Source organism: Hyperoodon ampullatus, assembly GCF_949752795.1.
Source record: "Hyperoodon ampullatus genome assembly, chromosome: 14".
NCBI lineage: Eukaryota > Metazoa > Chordata > Mammalia > Artiodactyla > Ziphiidae > Hyperoodon > Hyperoodon ampullatus.
The window spans coordinates 74526674-74550441 of record NC_136927.1 but is presented as its reverse complement, the minus strand read 5'-3'; the positions used below and the strand labels follow the sequence as shown (position 1 = coordinate 74550441).

The 23768-nt window shown below is 48.5% G+C and overlaps 1 protein-coding gene across 2 annotated transcripts in view; it reads left to right on the top strand.

Annotated features, from left to right (window-relative positions):
- The window catches only part of SLC13A3 (solute carrier family 13 member 3), a gene marked incomplete at both ends in the record, with an annotated part of 76187 nt that extends 59240 nt beyond the window's left edge, over positions 1-16947 (top strand). For both annotated transcript variants that reach the window (XM_079718286.1, XM_079718285.1), the window contains 4 exons: positions 3484-3596; positions 12251-12412; positions 15342-15479; positions 16771-16947. In XM_079718286.1, the coding sequence (XP_079574412.1) occupies positions 3484-3596; positions 12251-12412; positions 15342-15479; positions 16771-16947 (590 nt within the window). The remainder of the gene's footprint in view (positions 1-3483; positions 3597-12250; positions 12413-15341; positions 15480-16770) is intronic.
- Positions 16948-23768: the final 6821 nt, after the last annotated feature.

Sequence of the window (23768 nt, the reverse complement as noted above, 5' to 3'; positions counted from 1 at the left end):
CTTGCTTTCCCAGTTAGGAAGTGAGTGGGGCCCTTAGTCACTTTTCACCCCTGGCTTTAGCGGTTCTCTAGGACATGTCCAAACTCAAACGCCACATAACGTTTCTGTGTGCCGCTGATCGGATGCAGGAGAATGTGTTTGGTGAAACTTGGCCCTCCCTGTGCATCTCTCCCTTCACATTTTTGAAACAGAGGACAGTTTCTGTGTTACAAGGAAAACAGCAGCAGAGGATGATCGAAATTGGCAAGACCTTCAGTGTCAGAGCCTGGTGGGATCTGTGGGAAACAGCCAAGCCAATGTCCAAGTAAAGGGGGCGGCTGATACTCAGTCTCCCCTGACTGTCCCCGTGTAGGAAAGCACGACTAGTTTTGCCAGATTTGCCGATTTTTTAAGAGAAGCAAAGAATCCGGAATTTTATGAAATCTCCCTGATTTTAAACTTTGGCAACTAACACTGGAAAACGAATACTACGTGGGCCTATCCAGTAGGGTTAAAACACATCTCTAGGTTGGATCCGACCCATGGAGTGTAGCATCCTGCCTCAGCTGAGGGTTCTTTAAACTGGAGTTTTCAGTGTTGCCCAGTGGGTGGGGAGAGGGAATTCCACCCGCACTGCCCATCCTTGGGCAACCAGTGGGCCCGTGCAGACTTGGCTGAAATGATGCTTTCTAGTACTCAACACCCATGTCTTACAGGCAGCCTTAGAGAGTGGTCAGTCCGTTTCCATGGAGAGAAAGTGACTTGATCAAGGTCACACAGCTAGTTAAAAAGAGACAGGAGGTGGAAGCCAGACATCCAAGCCAACCTTGATTTTCTTATCTTACCCGCTGTCTTCCATCCTTCTATGGATCTGAGTTGCACTTGCAACTCCCTTTGTGGTCACTCAGCAAGTATTGATGCTCTGCCTACTGTGTGCCAGGCACTGTGCTTGTGGTTGACGATAATGATGATGATGATGACGATGTTGTTGATGATGATGACGATGCTGTTGATGATGATGATGATGATAATGTGGATGATGTGGATGATGATGTGGATGTTGAGGAGGAGGAAGAGGAGGTGGAGGGTGTTGTTCATGAGGAGGAGGAAGATGACCACCATGTGGATGATGACAGCTTTCATTTCCTCTTTGCCCAAAAAGCTCTTCCTCCAGATATCTCCAGAGAAGCCTTCTCTGACTACACCGTCTATAAAAGCACCCCTCCTTTGCCACTCTGTCCCTTTCCTGTATTTTCTTTTTCTTCATAGCACATAAAATGTCCCAACATTATACATTTATTGATTTATCACCTGCCTCACTTATTGGAATGTAAGTTTTCCAGTGGGCGGGATTTCCTCTGTTTTCGCCACTCCCCTATCCCCAGTGTCTAGAAGAGTGCTTGACACATGGTAGGTCCCCAATATACACTTGTTAAATAAATGACCGAGGACTTGCTCTGAGCCACATCCTGTGCTGAGCCCTTTGCATATATGGGCCCGTGTCATCTTCCCAATTGGTCTCTGAGAAGGTACTATTGCTCCCTCTTGCAGATGAGGACACTGAGCCTCAGAGAGGTGGAGCCACTAGCCCAAGTCACATAGCCGAATGGCAGAGCCAGGATTGAATTCTTTCTAGTTCAACCTCAAAGCCTGTGCTTTCAGCTACTGCTCTAGAAGGCAGCTGGCATAACGTGAAAGTGAGAAATTTCGACAGTTAGAGGCTGCACTTATGAGAAATAGTGGCAAGGGCATGGTTGGATGGGAAAATAGTAAAGGCAATAACAGCTAACGTTAATTGCCATTACCGGGGCTTCCCTGGTGGCACAGTGGTTGAGAGTCTGCCTGCCGATGCAGGGAACACGAGTTCGTGCCCCGGTCCGGGAAGATCCCACATGCCGCGGAGCGGCTGGGCCCGTGAGCCATGGCCGCTGAGCCTGCGCGTCGGGAGCCTGTGCTCCGTGACAGGAGAGGCCACAACAGTGAGAGGCCCGCGTACCGGAAAAAAAAAAAAAATTGCCATTACCATATGGTGAGCAGTCTTATAAGCACTCACCACTTAACTCACTTAACCTGCATTGTGTTAAACTCACCTCAGGGCCTTCTGCCTACCCTGTCCACCCTTAAAGTGAGTCACTTTACTTTTTCAGACCTTGGCTGTCTCTTTAATGAAATGCTATTTTATCGCCTGAAGGCAGAGGGCTGGGCGTCCTGACATCTCCAGCTGCCTCTTCTAGTTCTGGGCTTAAATCATACATTGTGTTTGGCCCAAGAATCCCCTGGCGGTGTGTGACATCGGAACCGCGTGGGTACACCCAAGGGCTGCAAATTATCTAGGGGCGGCCTTTATTAAGTAGCTTTGATTGTCTTTATTATCCAATTATTAACTTTTATTTTAGAAAACCACGGTGTAAAATTTTGAAAAACACTGAAAAGGGGAAACAAAATATCAATGGGTACTTAACCAGGAACTGTCCTGACAGAGGGCGAACTGCTGTGAATGGGCCAGACCCATCCTCCTCCAGAGAGGCCGCTGGCAGCCCGCGGTGTAGAGCGCCAGTTCAGGAGTGCTTATTTGTCACCAGGCACTGGGCTGTGTGAGTTGAATATATTATTCGACAAGTACTTATGGAGTGACTTCCAGGTGTCAGTCAGGGACACTGGGATACGGCTCCAAACTAAACAGAAACGTTGCTCCACTCACAGCTCCCTCATTGCTTCATCAGTGCCCACAAGAACCCCCAGGTACTATTATTGTGTCAGGTATTGGCTGAGGATATGGGGGCTTAGAGGCAAGGTCACGTTTCAAGGGCACACAGTGAGCCAGGGTCCAGGAGAATGCTCTCAATGCAGGGATGACAAACTATAGCCCGTGGGCCAAATCGGGCTACCACCCACTCTGTAAATAGAATTTCATGGAAACACTGCCACACCCACGTGTGTCCGTTTTTTGTCTGTGGCACTTTCATGCTACTGTGGCAGCCTTGCTGCAACAGAGGGCTGCAAAGCCTAAATTAGTCACTCCCCAACTCGCTACAGAAGACACTTGCCGACCCCTTGTTCAAACTACTGCAGACATGGCTGCTTTAGAAGAAATACAAATCATCCTGTACTTCCGTGGAGCAAACATTCCCTTGGTTTCTATTCTCCTGCATTTCCTTCCTCTTTTTTCCCTCTCTGTACACCTTCAGTTACAAAGAGGGCCTTTTCTCTTGTAAGTGAGAAAGTAGTACTTACCCAGAGGGGCTTGTTATGAGATTTAAAGGATGTTCTGCTTGTGGACTGCCCAGTTCCAGAAGATTCTCAAGCTGCATTCTGAGTAGAGCAGACGCCACAAATCAGACACTGGAGCCAGATTGTGGCTTCCTGGAGACCCCTGAGTGTCCCCACCAAGATAGGGCTGCTGGGGCCGTTATCCCCTCCTCCGGCTGACTGTCCTGAATGTGTGTTGGGTCCCCTCCCTGCCCAGAGGTCCCCTCCCAGGCTAAGTGTCTTCTCTCTGCCCAGCTCCCAACACAGAGACAGAGCCCTTGCTGACATGGAAGAAGGCTCAGGACACGGTGCCCTGGAACATCATCCTTCTCCTGGGAGGGGGCTTTGCCATGGCCAAAGGCTGTGAGGTAAGAGCAGCAGGCAGGCTGCAGCCTGGGGAGGTGAGCGCCAGTCCCGGGGCAGCCGCAGGCGCAGGAGCAGAGGCAGCAGACTACACGGGCCCCACAGGCACCACAGATTCCCCATCTGCCACATGAGGGTCATCGTAGTTAACACCTCATAGCTCCATGCTGTGCCTGGCGCTGCCCGGAAAGAGAGAAAAAAGGTACGATGTAGAATCTCAAGGAGCTTGCAATGAGCATTACACTAGTACTACTACTAATAGCATGACTAGAGGGTCCTGTGAGCACAGAGGAGTAACACCCTAGCAGGCTCACCCTGTACCAGGCACTGTTCAACGTGCTTTACACATATCGCATTTAAACTTCCCAGCAAGCCTATGAGATAGATGCCATTGTTATCCCCATTCTATAGATTAGGAAACTGAGGCACAGGGGGGTAAAGTAACTTGCCTGAGGCCACACAGCTATGTACTCAGGATAAGAATCCAGGTAGTTTGGCTCTAGAGCCTATGCTCTTGACCGCTATGTTAGGTGTTGTGAATATTAATTACTTGGTGTTACTATTAATGTTATTCTAGAGGGCTCTGTGAGCACAGGGGCAGAGCCGGGACTAGACTGAGGCGAGTGAGGCACTGACAGAGCAGAATTTCCGGAGGCACGCAGTCTCAGCACAGCCAGCCCTGCTCAGAGGAAGTGCAGCTTCAGTGTCCAACATGTATCATAACATATTATCTCATTGAATCCTCACACTGGCTCTCAGGGTTGGGGAATATTTATTTAAATTTTTTTTTTTATTTTGGCTGGGTTGGGTCTTCGTTGTTGCACACGGGCTTTCTCTAGTTGCCGCGAGCGGGGGCTACTCTTTGTTGCGGTGTGTGGGCTTCTCATCGCGGTGGCTTCTCTTGTTGCGGAGCATGGGATCTAGGTGCGTAGGCTTCACTAGTTGTGGCTCATGGGCTCTAGAGTGCAGGTTCAGTAGTTGAGGCGCACAGGCTTAGTTGCTCTGCAGCATGTGGGATCTTCCCGGACCAGGGCTCGAACCCATGTCCCCTGAACCGGCAGGTGGATTCTTAACCACTGCGCCACCAGGGAAGTCCTGGGAATATTTTTATACCCATTTTCCAGGTAGGAAAACCGAGGCCTGGAAAAATGAAGCAATTCTCTTAAGGTCATACAGTTGCCCTCTGCTTAAGGGGTGGGATTCGAACTCCAGTCCATCTGATTTCAGAGTCCAGCCTCCTAACGGCTCACTCTTGAGAACTTACCAAGTGCCAGGCACCTCAGGAAGCACTTTGCAAATACTGACTCTATTAATCTTCAAAGACACAGTTGAAGTAGATACTGTTGCTGTCCTCATTTCCAAGATGAGGAAATGGAGGCAACTGGAGGCTAAACAAGTTGCCTACTTTTGTGCAGCCAGAAGGCAGAGCTGGGATTTGAACCCACAGCTCATGAAGCTGGGCCCCACCCCACCCCCCTAAATTTCTCCATGTAAGCCAAGGTATGAGAGGCCACAGCCAATTAAGGGTCGATGGGAAATTAAGGTAAAGGAAACCTGAAATTACTTCTCAAATTGCTTACTTTTTAAAATTCAGTTTTGTGTTTGCATGGCAGAAATAGAGACACAGATGTAGAGAACAAAAGTATGGACACCAAGGGGGTAAAGTGGGGTGGGAGGGTGGGAGTGGTAGGATGAATTGGGAGATTGGGATTGACATATATACACTAATATGTATAAAATAGATAACTAATAAGAACCTGCTGTATAAAAATAAATAAATAAAATTCAAAAAAAAGAAAAGAAAATTCAGTTTTTAAAAAAATTTATTTTATTGAAGTAAAATTGATTTACAATGCTGTGTTAATTTCTGCTGTACAGCAAATTGATTGTTTTATATATATATATATACACATTCATTTTCAAATTCTTTTCCATTATGGTTTATTACTGGTTATTGAATATAGTTCCCTATGCTATACAGTAGGACCTTGTTGTTTATCCATTCTCTATATAATAATTTGCATCTTCTAATCCTAACCTCCCAATCCATCCCTCCACCACCCCTCTCACCCTTGGCAACAAGTCTGTTTTCTATGTCTGTGAGTCTGTTTCTGTTTTGTAAATAAGTTCATTTGCGTCATATTTTAGATTCCACATATAAGTGATATCATACGATATTTGTCTTTCTCTTTCTGACTTCCTTCACTTAGCATGATAATCTCTAGGTCCATCCATGTTGCTGCAAATGGCATTATAAAATTCAGTTTTAATTATCAGTTTCAAATAGTGTTACGGAAACCCAGGCTTGGGATCTGAGTACCTGGATTCACATCCAAGCTATCCTATTCCTTGCTGGGGCCCTTTAGGCAAGTTCCTTAAGCCCTCTGGGCACCAGTTTTCTCAGCTATGAATGGGCTTGAAGTTCTTACTCTATGGGGTTGTTGGGAGTGATTAAAGAAGAGAGTAAATGAAGGGATACACCGCTAATAGGAGCCAAGAGCTCCCGTGTGTTCTCTGGAAACACTCACTCCATGGTGATTGCGGGCTCAGCTTCCAGGAGGCTGACTCTGAGGCGGGGATTAGTGAGCAGGCATTAGGTTGTGTCCTGTGGAAGGGAGGGAAGGAAGCAGGAGAGGTGGGGAGACTCCGCCCCAGGAGTGGTATAACCTCGGGCAGGACGGTCCCTCAGGGGCTGACAATGAAGGCCGTCTGCAGCCTGCACTCCCTGCGCTGGGACAAAAGGCCTTCAGAGCCCCGAGAGCGGAACCATCATGCTATGGACCCCACACCAAGGCCGCACTGAAGCGGGACTGGGGGGCACATCCAGCTTCTCTACATAGCTACTCTTTTTATGTGAAATGTGTTTTTATTTTGTTCATTTTTTTGACACATAAAAAGGTACAGACTTCAAAAGGAACAAAAGGATGGATGAGCAAAAGTACTGCTTTTGTCTCCATTTTAGGAATCCTGAGGACCAGAGAGGTTAAGTGACTCATGCTAGGGAACACAGCTCATAGGTAACAGAGCTGGGCTTTGAACTTGCATCTGTCTGACTCTTCTCACTATTGCCTCCTACTGGGGATGTATCAGGGAAGGCTTCTGGGAGGAAGTGGCATGTTAGCCATGGTCTTGAGGAGGCCATGCAATGCAATGGTAGAAAGCATGGGTGGTGGACCCAGACCATCTGGGTTGGAGTCGATCTTTCACCTCTGAGCTGTGTGCCTCCATTTCCTAATCTGTAAAATGGGCATAATAATGGTGCCCATCTCATAGAGTTGTTACACTTATTAAGTGAATTAATACATGTGGAGAACTTAGAACATAGCCAGACATAGTTGTTTATTACGATTAGATATTATGGAAAAGGGGAGGTTCTTGCCTTGGGCAACTCAGTGGAAATGATGCCATTTATCGAGATGATATGAACCTCGCCTCACCCTGAGCCTGACCTGCACCCCAAAGGCTTCTCCAAGCTCAGGGAGTGGTGGACAAAGACTGGCTCTCAGTGGGCCTGGCTGCAGGACTGATGAGCATGCCGGGAGGCCAGTCTGGCTCCTGGCCCAGCCTTGGGCAGCTGGCCTCGGTTTCTGTTCAAAAAGGACTTTGTGTGATAGCTGCTCCCTCCCCCAACCCCTGCTCATACCATCCCCCCCACAGGCGGCCTGCTGCAGGAGGGACCAGAGTGCTCATGGCATGTCCTGCTTCCTAGCCCTGCCCAGTGCCCTCACCAGGTCACAGCCAGGCCTCCTGGGGCTTAGAGGCCTTTGCACTGGGACTGGACTCCCACCTGCTGGTTCTGAAGGGCTGGAAGCAGATCCCAGTGCTTGCTCTGAGCTTGACCACTTGATGTCCTCACTGCAGGTTTCTCCCGCTGCAAAACTGCCCATATAATTAGACTCTAGTCTGATGGCTTGACTACACACGACAGCCCCTGCCTACCTTCCTGATGTCAGCTCTTAACCTCTATCCCCTCGTGGGCTCTCCTCCAGTCCCACTGGCCCCTTAATGTTCCTCAACCACATGACTCATTTGCACCCCAGGACCTTTGCATCTGCTTTCTCTCTGCCAAATGCTCTTGCCTGAGATCTCTGTGTCCTTACCCTCAGGTCTCGGCTCCAAGGTCACGTCCTCAGAGAGACCATCCCTGACCACCCTGTCTAAAGTAGCATCCGCCCTTCACAGTCACTCTCCCTCTTATCACCCCACTTATTTCCTTTACACCATACCTACCCCCCAAGTTATCCTGTTCATTTGTTTGTTTATTGGTATCTCTGTTACTAGAATGTAAGCTCCACAAGGGCAGGGACCATACCTGTCTTATCCATTGCTGTTCTAAGTATCTAGAAAAGTCCTAGTACATAACATGATCGTTTAATAAATATTTGTTGGACAAGACCTACAATATGGGCTGTTTTGAGGACTGATGACATGATGGATGGCAAGTACCTAGCAGAGGGCTGATACAGACCAGGTGTTAAAGCCAGCAGCCTATGTCAACCTCACCAGTTTTCTTGTTATTATAATTTTACTGTCTCATAGAAAAAGGTCTTATTCTGACACCTTCATTTATATCTCTTTTAATCTCTACCCACAATAAACTTATCTACAAATATATTCAGTGATACAAGCTTGGTATTAAATCAGGGTGGAACAGACCCTATAGGCAAGTAGAAACGTGTGTATTCTCCTGAATCCCTCACTTCCTGCTGGAGAGTTATCTTATTATTATTATTGTTGCTGTTGTTGTTATTTTATTGATGAGGTAGACTGATGAAGTAAGAGCCAGATCCTGGGCTCAAAATTCCAAACTTAATTGACTTATCTGGGCAAATCACAACTTCTTTGTGCCTCAGTTTCTTCAACCATAAAATATAGATAATTATACTACTTACTTCATGGAGTTGTTTCGAAGATTAATAAGTTAACATTAACAAAATACTTGGAAGTGGGCTTCCCGGGTGGTGCAGTGGTTGAGAGTCTGCCTGCCACTGCAGGGGACACGGGTTCGAGCTCTGGTCTGGGAAGATCCCACATGCCGCGGAGCAGCTAGCCCCGTGAGCCACAATTACTGAGCCTGCATGTCTGGAGCCTGTGCTCCGCAACAAGAGAGGCCGCAGTAGTGAGAGGCCCGCGCACCGCGATGAGGAGTGGCCCCCACTTGCCGCAACTAGAGAAAGCCCTCGCACAGAAACGAAGACACAACACAGCCATAAATAAATAAATAAAATTAAAAAAAAAAAAAAAACTTGGAAGAGTGTCCAGCACAGAGTGAGCACTATATTAAGTGTTTGTTAAGTTACATAAATAATAATAAGCCCTGTTCAGTACTTACTATATAGAGGGATCGTTTCTACCTGTACTCATTTAAGCCTCACCACAACCCCTTGAAGAAATCAAGGAACAGAGACGTTCATTAATTTGCCCAATGCCACACAGCTTGTAAGTATTACAGTGGTTCGAATGTTCACACATGTGCGTAAAGTCTTCCTCCTTTCCTTTAATCAAATTGACTAGCTCTCTCTACCTAAGAATTCTTACATGGAGTTGTACACACACAGCTGAGCCTATTGTGTTTTATGAGGCTTTTAAAGAGATTTTCAAGGGTTTTCTATTGAGATTTCAACTTTTTAAAAAAGAATTATTTATTATTTATTTATGGCTGCATTGGGTCTTCATGGCTGCGTTGGGTCTTCATTGCTGCACGCGGGCTTTCTCTAGTTGCGGCGAGCGGGGGCTACTCTTCGTTGCGGTGCACGGGCTTCTCATTGCGGTGGCTTCCCTTGTTGCGGAGCCGGGCTCTAGGCACGCGGGCTCAGTAGTCGTGGCTCACAGGCTCTAGAGCGCAGGCTCAGTAGTTGTGGCTGGCAGCTCTAGAGCGCAGGCTCAGTAGCTGTGGCGCACGGACTTAAGTTGCTCCGTGGCATGTGGGATCTTCCCGGACCAGGGATCGAACCCATGTCCCCTGCATTGGCAGGCGGATTCTTATCCACTGCGCCACGAGGGAAGTCCCAGAGATTTTAACTTTAAACATTCCACTTGTATCATAACACCCTCCTTTAAGATCTGACCCTACTATATGTCAGAGAGATCAGGGAGAGAGGACCTCGTGGAACTGGGAAAGGAGGAGGAAGAGGGGGCAGCTCAGCCTCCCCCTCCCATCCTGCGATGTGGCCTCAGGTACCTCTTGGCATCTGTGGGGGCTATAAGGAGCACAGTTTGACAATCACAGCCTGGGGCAATTTCTGAGTGTTCCGCCACCTCTGACATCTCGTGACTTGATGCCACTAATGGCAGCTGGCATGTTTTGGGCACTTGCCCGGTGCCCAAGCACTTTTCTAAGTGCTTTACAGATTAGCTCCTTTTCTCCCAACAATAACCCTCTGGGACAGGGACTGGTACATCTCAGTTTACAGAAAAGGAAGTGAGGCACAGAGAGGTTAAGTTACTTGCCCAGGATGACACAGCTAGAATGGATTAAGGTGGGGGGACAAACTTAATCTGATTCCAGAGCCCTTGTCCTCACCCCCTGGGCCTGCTGCCTCTGACCTTGCCCGTTGTTGGCCCTGAAGTCCCTGGGAAAACCATGTGGCCGTGTGTTTCCAAGGAAACAGAGCTTCTGATTCGAAGGGAATGGGAAAGGGCAGGTGAAGCCCGTTCGAGTCCCCTTGAGAGCAGCTGGGGGATCTCCTCTCTCTGGAAGCTGCCAGGCCTCCCTCCGGCTGCGGAAGCTGAGCCAGGGCCCTGAGTGGCTGCTGGGATGCTGGCTGGAAGCCTGGCACCCAGAGGCCCGGCTACAGGGAAGCTCTTGGCTCCTCATTCATCCAGTTCATTAATATTCCCTCTCTCCAGCCACTCTCCATTTAACTGCACACACGCTGTCGGTCTCTTTGCCAGAGCTGTGGCCTCTGGGAAAAACTAGTGGACCCATTTTTCCCTGCAGCGTTCCCTGGGCCAGAGGAGGGGCTGGGGCTCGACTCTGCCATATACTATAATTTCTAAGCTATCAAACAGTGCAGATATGAAAGCAGCACCTTAATTTTATAAGGTCTCTTCTAGGGAAAACTAGCATGTATTATTCATTCCTTGAAGGTAACTTTTAAGTCATATTGTACCGACAAATGTATTATTTTATTTATGTAAAAACAGAATACTGCATTCTAGAATCCACTATGAAAGTTTAAGTTCTGGAATAAGCAGCAAATTTTCTATTAAACACAAAAGAGCATAAATTGTCTCTGATAAACCGAAGTTTGTTGGTACCAAAAGATACTGCGTAGACATACAAGTGTATGTCTACCATAAAAGGGCTATGGTAGACATACACTTGATTCTAAATGTTGGGGGTCTAATCCAACTCTGCCCTTGATCAGCTCCTAAGCCTACAGCTTTGTTATCTTTGTTAAGAAAATGACCTACAGGCAGCGCCCTTGCAGCTTTAATGAGATATTGCTGCATGGCACCACCAGGGGGCAGCATCGAGCACAATTTTACATCAGTTTTTCCTCTTTGGGGTCTTAATGAAGGTGCATTGGATTCCGGGTTGTTAAGGATACATTTGAAGTGGTGAGGACAGAGGTGGGGGAGGGTATCATTATTAAATACTCGTAAGTACAGTAATTCCTGGAGAACTCAGCAGAGAGAGAGCTCGGAGGTAATTCTGCAGCGTTGATGGCAGGTGTAGTCTGGAGCCAGGGAGGAGACAATCTACCTTGTCTTTTCTCTGTCCTGGAGGGCAGTGGTCCGCTCTGGGCACTGCCTTTCATTAAGAGGTGCAGTGACAGTCTGGTGTATCCAGTGGAGGGTGCCCAGTGACAAGGAACTTTGCAGGAGAATGTTAGTTTACTGACGTACATGGCCCTGAGTACAAAATACATCTTAGTCACTATTTTGGGGACCTTGAGCAAGTCACAAAAACTTTGCCAAGTTAGGGTTCCTTCTCTGTAACACAGGGAGGAAAGCTTACCTTGCTGGATGCTTGGGAAGAGTCAGGGAGGTAATGCAGGCAGGTGCCTGGCACCCTGTAAAGCCTCAATAATGGTGATTCTTATAATGAATAATATGTTAATAATGTTAGTGTTTGTGGTACCACCATTGTAATACTCATTATAAATATCTTTATTATTGATAATCCTATTCATTGTGTTGTACTTGATATATATCTGACACATTTCCTATTATATATGATATATATCATATCTTGTATATACTATATATTTGGTATGTATTAATACATAATAATTATAAAATTAATAACGAATATTTTGTATAAATGTGTTAATATTTTTGTAATTAATAACCATCACTGGAGGAATGAGAAGAGTTAGCATGGAGGGTCCAGTTCCCCTCTTCCACTCAAGTTCAGGGGTCCCACAACCAAATGGATTATTTGAGGATCCAGGGGTTTGGGCCCTGGGCCTGTAGAGTATGGAGTCCAGAGCAGCTCAGGAAGCAGAGAAGCTGACTGAAGTCCAGGCTGGAATATGTGACCTTGAGCAGGTGACTTACCCTCTCTGAACTTCAGTCAACCCGTATGTGAAAGGGTGTAGTTGTCATCGCTGTGGCCGACCCTAACCTTCCCCCCTTGGCCCAGGCTCAGGGTGGGGGGCAGCTGTTGGAGGGCGGGGGGTGAAAAGGTGTCCTTGCTTCCTCCCCTCTGCAGGAGTCAGGGCTATCCGCATGGATTGGTGGGCAGCTGCACCCCCTGGAGAAGGTGCCGCCAGTGCTGGCCGTGCTGATCATCACTGTGGTTGTCGCCTTCTTCACAGAGTTTGCCAGCAACACGGCCACTATCATCATCTTTCTGCCTGTCCTGGCGGAGCTGGTGAGGGTCCATATAGGGTCCTGGGGCGGGAGGGAAACACCTCTCCCCAACACACGTTCAGAAATCTCTTTCTCGCTCCTGGGTGCTCCACCAGGAGCCACAGTTGGTCATCGCTCTCGTCCAAAATGCATGATAGTGTCAGAACCATGATATTTTTTTTGAAAAAGAATACTGTTTTTTTCTTTAAGAAATGCATAAACGGGCTTCCCTGGTGGCACAGTGGTTGGGAGTCCGCCTGCCAATGCAGGGGACATGGGTTCGTGCCCCAGTACGGGGGGATCCCACGTGCCGCGGAGTGGCTGGCTCCGTGAGCCATGGCCGCTGAGCCTGCGCGTCCAGAGCCTGTGCTCCACAACGGGAGAGGCCACAACAGTGAGAGGCCCGCGTACCGCAAAAAAAAAAAAAAAAAAAAAGAAATGCATAAACAGAGTAAATATTTTCCAAATGCACCAAATTTCCTCCTTTGGGAAAAGTAACCCATGGTGACATGGAGAGTTTTCTAGGAAAATAGGAATTGCCAAATATGGATTAAGAAGAAGTAGAAAATCTGAGTGGACAAATAACCTTAGGAGAAATTCTAATGGTAGGCAAAGCTCTAGCCTCCCTCTAAAGCAGGGTTTCTCAGCACTATTGACATTTTGGGCCAGAGAATTCTGTTATGTGAAGCTGTCCTGTGAATTGTAGGATGTTTAGCAGCATCCCTGTTCTCTACCTGCTGGATACCAAAGGCATCCCCCCTAAATTGTGACAATCCAAAATGTCTCTAGACATTGCCAAATGTCCCCTGGGGAGACAAAATTATCCCCGGTTGAGAATCACTGCTCTAAAAATCACTAGCCCCAGAGGGATGTCTCAGGTGAGAGCTAGCAAACCTTCAAGGAACAGATAGTCCCCACTTACCCCAAGTGTTCCAGAGCACAGAAAGATCGAGAAAGCTGTTCAATCAAGGTACAAGGTTAGCAAAACCCTGACACCAAAAACAGAAGGAGAGCAAAGGAAAAGAAAGCTATAACTCAATGTCACATGTAAACAAGGATGCGAATAACAAAACGGACCCACGATCATATGAATTCTACTAGAAATTTCAAAACTGATTAACAGACACTCAGTATAGTTTTATATTTAAATAGACTAAAGAAGACCAAACCATATGATTATCTCAATATAGACCAAAATGATCAAATTAAATCAATGTTGTAAGTATATGCTTTGTATGCAAACAGTGATATGCCAGGCACACTATCTGAATCACTTTTTGCTTTTTATTAATTTATGCATCAATTTATAATGGATATCACACTGTATTAGCACACACAGATACACTTTATTCTTTCTCAATGACTAGAGAATATTCCATTATGAATCCATAGTTTAAGCAATCTTCTACTGATGAACACAGAGGTGGTTTCCAGCCTCTGCTATTTCCCAACAGTGCTGCCTTGGCCTCTCCTTCTCTGAGCACCGTTTTATATGTAGATACATCTAGATCTCCAGAACCGAGATCCCTGGGTGAAAGAGCATGTGCATTTACAATTTCGTAAGAGATGGACAGATTGCCCTCCCAAGTGTGGGCGTGCCATTTCCACTGCCACCAGCAGTGTGGGGTAGGGGTCCCCATAGCCTTGCTAAGTGTGATTGGATTTAATCACACCCTTCCCCAGGATCTGATGGATCTGGCAATTGAGAGAGATGGGGGTGCTCTGGGGGAGGGGAGAGAGAGCAGACCCAGTCAGGTCTGCAGGGGCAGCTTTTGCTGAAGAAGATACTAGCAAATGATTTATTCTTCTAAACGTTGCTTATCATCAAAATCAAAACATTTTACATGCAAGGGGGTGATCTTAGTGCTTTTTGAGAAAATGTATGTGCTTTGTTTTACAAAAATTCCCTAGAGGGGCCAAAAATCCTCATCTTAAAATAAAATGCTGGGCTTCCCTGGTGGCGCAGTGGTTGAGAGTCCGCCTGCCGATGCAGGGGACACGGGTTCGTGCCCCGGTCCGGGAAGATCCCACATGCCGCGGAGCGGCTGGGCCCGTGAGCCATGGCCTCTGGGCCTGTGCATCCGGAGCCTGTGCTCCGCAACGGGAGAGGCCACAGCAGTGAGAGGCCTGCGTACCGCTAAATAAACAAACAAACAAACAAATAAATAAAATGCTGGCAAAGTGATCAACATGAGTCACAGATGGACATGTCATTTGGGGGAGGTGATGAACTGGTGGTCTGCTAACTGAGGCCAACCCACAGACACCTTTGATCCACACAGCCTTAGAAATTTGGAAATGAGTGCCGAGGGGTGCTACCTTGAGCTCTCTTTATCTCTGAAATCCAGTGAGGCCCCAACAAAAGGCACCCAGAGGCCAGCTGTTTGGGTTGTTAGGCTGAGAGAAGGACCAGGCCGGGGACTTGAGGGTTTTTAGAGCCGCGATTCTCAAGGTGTGGTCCCTGGACCAGAAGCATCAGTATCACCTGGGGGCTTGTTAGAAATGCAAATTCTTGGGGCCCCCTGCCCTAGACCTGCTGACTCAGCAACTCTGCAAGAGGTGGCGCGAGCGCTCTGGGTTTTAACAAGCCCTCCAGGTGATTCTGATACGCACTCAAGTTGGAAGAGGGGGTGTTCTAGAATAATCCCCCCAGCGCATCCTCCCTGATGAACCTGCGTGTGCTTGGAATGTCGCTAACCTAGGAATGTTCTCTCCATATCTCCCTCGGTCTGGTTCTCTTCCTGTCTGTCTGTCTCTACTTCTGCCTCTGTGTCCGTTCTGGCCGCATTTCTCTCTGTGTGTCTTTAAATCCGTCTTCCCGTTTGTTTCTCTCGTTCTCTCTCACTCGCCAATCTCTCTCCATGCATCTCTGTCTCTCCACCTGTCTCCATCTCCCGTGTGGTTTCTCTGTGTTTCTCGGTCTCGGTCTCTCCTGCCCCTGCTGGGCCCAGGCCATCCGTCTGAGGGTGCACCCCCTGTATTTGATGATCCCCGGCACAGTCGGCTGCTCCTATGCCTTCATGCTTCCAGTCTCGACACCCCCCAACTCAATCGCCTTCGCCTCTGGACACTTGCTGGTCAAAGACATGGTGAGTCTGGGCATTTTCTAGCAGAGGTCCGGGGAGGTGGGTGGATGCCAGGGGTGGGCAAGGCATCAAGGCAGGACTTGTGCTTCCCCCAACATCCCGCAATTTCTGAATAGGTCCTTCCGAGTGGGACCAGAAATATACCTTTCAGCAAACACTCTGAGATGATTCTTATGCTTAGGCAACTTCAGGAAGCACTGCCTCAGCGACTACTTTCCAGAGTTTGCTTCAGAGATGAGGGGCTTCCCCTCTCTCTGGGCACCGCCCTGTCTTCTGATTTGTTTGGCCAAGCGCTCTGTGCCCGGTGGCAGCGTCTCTAGGAGAGGAGCAGTGGACCACACCTGGGACTTAGGGTCGGGCCTCGGTGCCCAGCCTGCTGGAGAGGAGACAGAGGCCGAGGGTCGTGGCAGTGGCGGGGGACCTCCAGCTTTCGGCAGGGACCCCCGCCCCCCACCGCGATCCCCTGCCGAACCGGCTCCTGCCCCCTCCTCCGCCTGCTTCCTGCCGCCCTTCCCCCTCCACTGGCTGCCTGGGGTGTCTGCACCGTGGGTGCTCAGGGACCTAAGCTTCGGGGTCCTAAGCTGGTGCAACTGAGAAGGGGGAATCTGCTTAACCAGTCCTCAACCCACGCAGGCTCTCCAGGCACAGAGTTCCCCCAGGACAAATGGAGACCGTGAGAGGCAGAAAGAGATCACAGAGCAAAGAGACAGCAGGGACCCAGGCAGGCAGACGTTCATCCACTGTGGGTTCATTCACTGCACAGATATTTGCTGAGCACATTCCATGTTCTGGGCAGGGGCTTGAGCAGTGTAGGGGAGACACAGGCCTGCCTCTAAGGAGGTTGCCTTCTATGAGGGAGACAGTAAATGAAAAGCAGAGGGTATGTTTACTGATCAAAGCAGATTATTTTCAGGTTGTGTGATCCTGGGTGAGCCAAATTCTCTGAGCCTCATTTTCCTCTTCTGTAAAATGGGAATAATGATGATGATGATAACAGCCCTCACAGGGCTGCTTTCAGGGTAAAGTACATAGCTCTGTGATGACTGCATGGCATAGTGCCTGGCACCTAGAAACCACTCAGTGAATGGGGACACTTTCAGCTCCTTGAGGGTCAGCCTAAGGCGTGTAAAGATGGAAGGGTCTTGGGTATCGACCAACCTCGGTTTGTGTCTGGCTCCATCACTTCCCAGCTGTGCAGTCTTGGGTGAAGGACTTTCTGACTCTGAGCCTGGGCTTTTCCATCTGTATAATGGGCCTCGAGGAGGCCCCTCCCTCACTCTGGGCTCCGTTGCAGGTGCGGACGGGACTCCTGATGAATGTGATGGGCGTCCTGCTGCTCAGCTTGGCCATGAACACTTGGGCACAGACCATCTTCCAGCTGGGCACCTTCCCGGACTGGGCCAACATCCACCTAACCAATATCACAGCACTGCCATCCACCTTGGCCAATGACACATTTCAGACCCTCTGAGTCCCCCTCAGGTACTGTCTCTGGGCTGGGCCCTCCCAGAAGTTCGCGCCATCATCTGCTGCCAGGACCCTACAGGATGATCAAGCAATTCTTCTCTGTGATCCAGTACGCAGCAAGCAAGGGTGACTTCCAGTGGTCCGCTTGTGTCCATAGTCTCGTTATCTAGGATACCTTCTCCTCTGTCATGCAGTTCAGGGTGCAGCTACCTCCCAGATCTGCTGCCTGAGCAACAAGCTCCTTTATCTCTGAGCTGTTCTGTGGTTAGGATGCAAGAAAGCCCAATTTCAGCAACAATAAGCAAATCTGGAATGGCGTTTGTCTTGAATAGGTAGGGTGGGAAGCACAGCTAGCATCCCTCACTGACTACACAAGTTACCATCTGGAGAGACCATCTTGCCTTTAGGGATCGCCTTCCTTCAAGAGACTTTGGGGCTGCTGGGTCCCAGTCCAGCTGTTCCAGCTGTTCACAGCTTGTGTGTGCTCTGCTTGGTGGGGGCCAATTCTCTGCCAGTTATTCAAATATCACCCCTGCTGATACCCAGCAGCCAGGGGTATTTTCAATCCCTGGAGACAGGGAGAGGGACAGATGACATCCTGAGGACATAGAGATCGTGCAAAGCCTCCTTGCTGCTTCTCCGGGCTCCCGAGCACACAAGGGGAGTTCTAGACCTTTCTACTGAAGCTTATTAGGATTTTCCTGTTCAGTCTGATTCAGTGTGGCCACAGTTTCAGGGTCAGGCCAAGTCTGGGCCATGCCCTCTCACAGGTGACCCATGGCCCCTCCAGCCAGGACCCTTCCGCATGTGGCCCGCAGGGGCCTTCGTGGCTGCAGGCTTCTTCTTGTTCCAGGAGCTGGTCTTTACCTCCCCACCCCGACCCGAAGCGGTAAGCATGTTTGATTAGCAAAGGCCACATTTTTCAGGGGTGAGAGAAAAGTCAAAAGATAAATTGGGGCCTTGTAAGAGGTAAATGTCTCAGGCAGGGAAACACCATAATCCTCTTCTACAGACGAGGACAACTTAAGACTTCCCCTGAGCCAGTGGCTGGTGGGGCCTGTCCTAGAGGATCTGATCCCTCCTTGCTTCAAGTAGGAACATCTCGAAAAGGCACCGGCTGAGGGGCCCAGAAAGCTCACATCCCCGGCTTCCTACGCCTCTGAGGGATAAGGTTCCCCAAGCAGCTCGGGCTGGGAAGCAGCACCCAGGGACTGAACTTGTTCTTGAAACAGCACAAGTGAGTCATGGATGTTCCCCTGGGAGCAGTGGGGAGGAGGGAGAATGGGCTCCCTGTCCTTCCCGTGGGGTTACTTCAACATTTAGTCACAGTTACAGCCCGTTGGGGTGGGGCGTGCACTCCTATTGGATGGGGCAGTGGAGAAATTCATTCACAGAGAAACCCAAGGGGCTTATAACCGGATGAATTGTGATTTCAAATACTTCTGATTGAAAATTCTATAAAATAAAGAATGTTAATCAACCCTGGGCCTGGAGATTATTTGCCTTTGTGGCCATAAAAGAGCTTCAAAGCCCTAAGTTCTGGAACTGGGGGTTTCACAGAATTGACCTCACTTCCTTACTGCTCTCCCCTCTCCACTCTACTCCAGCCACATACTCAAACTCTCCTGCCTCAGGGCCTTTGCACATGCTCTTTCCGTTACCTAGAACACTTTGCTCCCAAATATATGCTTGTTTCTCACTTTATTCAGGTCTCTGCTCAAATGTCACCTCCCCAGAGAAGCTTCCCTGACCATCAGGTCTAAAATATCACCCTCATTACTTTTTATCCCCTTATCCTGCTATATTTTTCTCCTTAATATTTAGTCAGGACACTGTATTACTTACTTTCTTGTTTTTTAACTTCCTCTCCCTCTAGAAAATAAACCTATGAGAATACAAACTTTATTTTGTTCAGTGTTGTAAGTCCAGTTCCTAGAATCGTTTCTGGTACATAGTAGTAGATGCTTAGTAAACATTTGATAAGTAAATCTATACCAGAATTTATGAGAAAGCAAACTCACTCTTCAATCTGGGGTCTGTTTAGCTCATTTCTTTATTCACTCATTCTTCCATTTATTCATTCAACAGTATTTATTTAGAATCTGTTACGTGCTAGTTCACTGTCCCAAGCCACATGGAAATTAGCCCAGGAGACAGGCAGTAGGCAGGTAAACAAATAGGTAAAGTGACTCTGGGTCATAACGTGGGCTAAGAAGAAAATGAAACTGGCCAATGTGAGAAACCTACTCAGAGGCTATGTTAGCCAGGGTGGTCAGGGAGGACTTCTCTGAGGAGGCGGCCCTGGGCTGAGACCAGTAGGAGTCAGCCATGTGCTCAAGGTGGTGTGGGAGGAAAGGAGATGGCAGGGGTGGTACAGACTCATTAGAAATTTACCAAGGACTCATCTGGAATACACAAGGAATACCCAGATGCCAGAAGAGACAAAAACAAAACACTTACCTGAGGCTGCATAACAAATCACCCCAAAGTTCAGGGCCTTAAAACACAACACATTTCTGCACTTGGTCAGAGTTCTGCAGGCCTGGTTTTGTCTCTGCTGTACATGGTGTGGCTGGGGCCACTCAGCTGGAGGTTTAGCTGGCGCTGGAAAGTCCATGATGGCTGTGGACCCTCCAGGGTCACGTGGCTTCTCCAGGAGTCCAGCCTGGACCTCTGTACATGGCAGTGGGCTTCTCAGAAGGCAAAAGCAGAAGTTACAAGTCCCCTTAAGGCGTGGGCTTGGGAGTCCAAGAACGTCAATTCTGCCACATTCTGTTGGTCACATCAGGGCACAGGGTTAGCCTGGTTCAAGGGGAGGGAAATAACTCCGCCCCTTGATGGGAGGAGCGTCATCCACATACAGGGCAGAAGATGGCTAGCCACCAACTTTGGAAGCCTTCCACCATAACATCCAAGAGAAAATTGGGTGAAAGTTATGAATATGCCGTTCTGGAAAGGGATATGTAAGTGGCCAGCGGGTTTATAAAGAGATGCTCAGACCACTTGTAATCAGGTAAATGCAAGTTAAACCAAGGTTCAACAACATGCCAATCAGACTGGCAAAAACTAGAAAAGTGGACAGTGAGTGATGGTGAAATAGGAGGACACAGAAACCCTTGTTTTCTGTTGGCGAGAAAAACTATTACCATCAGCCTGGCAAGCAACTTGGCAGTAATCGGGGATTCACTGTCTGCGTTCCCTATGGCCCATCCTGTTCTTGGGCTTATATCCCAGCAAAATTATCCCATGGGTCCCTAAGGAGTCAATGTAGGAGGATATTCATGCCACAGTTGTTTGAGGTACCAAGGAGCCGGAGGCCACCAAGGTGACCATCACTGGGGAAGAGGGGCATTTAAATAAAACACGGAGGAAGCACACCGTGGAAACATGGCCACAAGCAGACGTGATGAAATGTGGAGTGATAGCATGGACACGTTCAGACTCCAGCACAAACGTCAAATAGAAGTGCAGGATCATGTGGGCAGAGGAATGGAAGCTGTGGTGGTAAATGGGGGTAAAAGGTGAGTAAAACTCATTGAGTGAATAGTTCAGTAAGCTGCATTGGACAGCTGGCTCCACCCATAACATCTGTATGACCTTAAGCAGGCCCTTTACTGTTTGGACTTTGGTTTCCCCATCTGAGAGATGAGGGTCTAGTTACAAGGTGTGGGCAGGTGGTCACTTATGGAAACCACAAGAGAAAGCATAGACCCTGGTGGTGAGAGGGAGGGCTAGGCATGGAGAAGCACCTCTCAGCCCGGGGTCTGCGGGACAGCTGCTGAGCTGGAGCCGACAACTTTAGTCCAGGGACACATCCAGCCCTTGATGACGTCACAGGGAAGTAGCTGTCCTGGATCTTCCTCCCCTCTCTCTCTCTCAGCTCTCCTGCTGGGGCTCCCCAAGGGGCAAGCACAGCTGTATTGGTGAGGGTTCTCCAGAGAAACAGAACCAACAAGATGTGTACGTATGGGAAGAGTTGCAGTTCAAGCCCAAAGGCAGACTGCTAGCAGAGGTCCCTCTTGCTCAGGCGAAGCCGGACTTTTGTTCTATTCAGGCCTTCAACTGATTAAACAAGGGCCACCACATTATGGAGAGCAATCGGCTTTATTAAAACTCCATTGATTTAAATGTAAATCTCATCTGGAAACACCCTCACAGAAAGATCCAGAATAATGTTTGATCAAATATCTGGATACCATGGCCCAACCAAGTTGACACATAAAATTAACTGTCATGCCAACAGAAGCCAGAATGTAAGGGAGTCCTTTGATGCAGCCAATCCAGGTCCTCCTTTATAATTTTTTGTATTAATTACATGTTAAAAGGATAATATTTTGGATGTATTAGGTAGAATAAAATATTTTATTAAAATTATTTTCACTTTTTTAATGTGACCACTAGAAATTTAAAACTTTTCTGTGTGACTCACATCATTTCTCTCAGAGAGCACTGCCTATTGGATGAGACTCTAGCCACCTTTCCACATTCTGAAGCCAACTGGATGGTGGCAACTGTCTACCCCCACAAGCTGTGAAATTCAATGACTCTAATATTCTATGGACCTCTGATTGTGATTCTAGAACTGAAGACTTACCACTTCCTCTTCATGTTCTGTCTTATGGCTCTGAATCCTCCACCCAGAATTCCCCTCAGCAAAGCTCTTTCTATTTTTGATGATTCAGACACTCCTTCCGGATGTTGTGGGCTTAGGCTCAGGCCAGCCTTATATAGGCAGAAGTGACTGCCTGTATGTGCTGAGAAAAACCAAAAATATCTTTTGCCCTTTCCCTCCCTGTGCTCACATCCTCCCAGATCTTATGCATCCACTAGATGTCCTGGGGGAATGACCAACATGTTCCTTAACCAATCAGCTCCCTCGTGCTAGTGCAGTAACTAGGCAAATGCCAGTGTTTTCCAAGACTTTTCCCTCCTACCAGCACAATGCCCTGAAGTTTCCTGTGTGATGGGACCCAGGCCATGGGATCTGGTCCAGTGGGCATCATAGAGGCCTGTATGATCTGGTCTGAGAAGCCTGGGGCTCACTCAGGCCAAGCTATCAGTCCAGGTTGGAAAGAGCTGGCCTGGAGCATTTATATATTGTTTACTGGGCACTGAACATACATTATCACATTGAATTCTCAACCCTAAGAAGCACGTACTAGTATTCTCCTCATTATAGCAGAGTACATCCAAGTTCAGAGAGGGACAGTGTCTTTCCCAAGGTCACACAGCACAGTAAGTGGCATAGCTGGCATTTGAGTGAAGGTCTGCCACCTCCACCCCAGGGACCCTGCAGATCAGAGGAACAGCTAGACTGCTCCCTGCATCAATCCTACTGAGGCCTCTGTCAGAACTTGTAAACTGGTGGCCTTCATGCTGGCTTTGGCCCACAGACCTACCAAGATCGGCCTGCACAATGGTCTTTCACTTTTTAAAAATCCTGGCTTTTGAAACTTGGAGGCTTCTACATAAAATTGGGAATGACTGGCATCTTTGGAAAAACGGCCACCCTGGTAATGTTGGGCCTCATTTTCGAGGGGCTTCAACCCTTAGCTAGAGCAGAGTAGAAGCTACCCTTTTCGAAGGGCCTCCACACGGCAGTTCACCGCTGTTTCCACCTGGCCCTCTGCACCTTACCTTAGGTGGCCCCTGCAGGTGCCTGCATTTCCTGCTCTTGGTCTACTCTGTGTGCCCAGTTCTTTGCAGACTTGACAGTGGCCTGGCTTCCTAGAGGGGCTTGTGATCCAGGAAGGGTGTTAAGCCCTCTGAGGACTACAGGTGTCTCATCCAATTGTGTGACTATGAGAATGCCACTTCCCTTATCTGGGCCATGGAACACGCTCCTTCAGGCCTGAGCAAGTGACCCAGGCAATGTCCTTAGAAAGGAAATGACAGGGAGTCTGGAATACCGCCTAACTGTGCCCCCCGCCCCAGTCCATCCTGTAGGGTGGGGGGCTGGGGGCTCAGGAGAGGCCTCCTGGCGGAGGTGGTCCTACTGGCAGTGATGGGGCACAGAGACACCGGAGTGTAGTGGGGAGGAGGGTCTGCTTTCCAGGAAGGGATTGGCTTTCAGGACAGCCCAGAAGTGTACCTGCAGGGCAGTGACCGGCAGAGCCCACAAACAGAGAATTCACTTTCCCTGAGTGCCTGCTCTTGGCAGTGCCAGATGCATCCCAAGGTCAACGTGAATCTTGAGAATTCTTCCCTCCCCACCAGTAGGGCCCAGTGGCTGACCAGTAAACTCTGGAGCAAGGATGCTGACTATAAATCGTGGCTCTACCTGTTACTAACTGAGCGGCTGGGTTAAGGGACTTAAGTCTCTGGATCTCAGTTTTCTGAACTGAAGAATGGAAATAACAGTCCCTGCCGCAAAGGGTTGTTGGAAAAAAAAGATTCAGTGAACGCCAATAGAAGCTATGTAGCAGCGTGCCTGATACTTAACAAGTGCTCGATAAATGTTAACTGTTCTTATCCTTACGCTCTTTTAAGAGGAGAAAACTGAGACAGAGAGGCAAGCTCACCTGCCCAAGGTCACAGAGCTAGGGAGGGACAGAACTGTGATTGGAAGCCAGGTCCATGTAGGGATAAAGACAGGAAGGGAGCTGAGAGGGAGACCAGAGTCCCTGACGATTGGAAAGAGTCATAGTAGAGGTCCAATTGTCTCCTGTGGGTTTCCACCCCCTAAGAGTTAGAGATCAGGCTCTTCTGGGGGCACATAACTATGCATGGGGAAGGAACATGAAGCCGAGCTGAGTTCTAGCCCCAGCACTACCGCTAATGAGCTGTATGGCTTCTCTGAGCCTCAGTTTCCTCCTCTGTAAAATG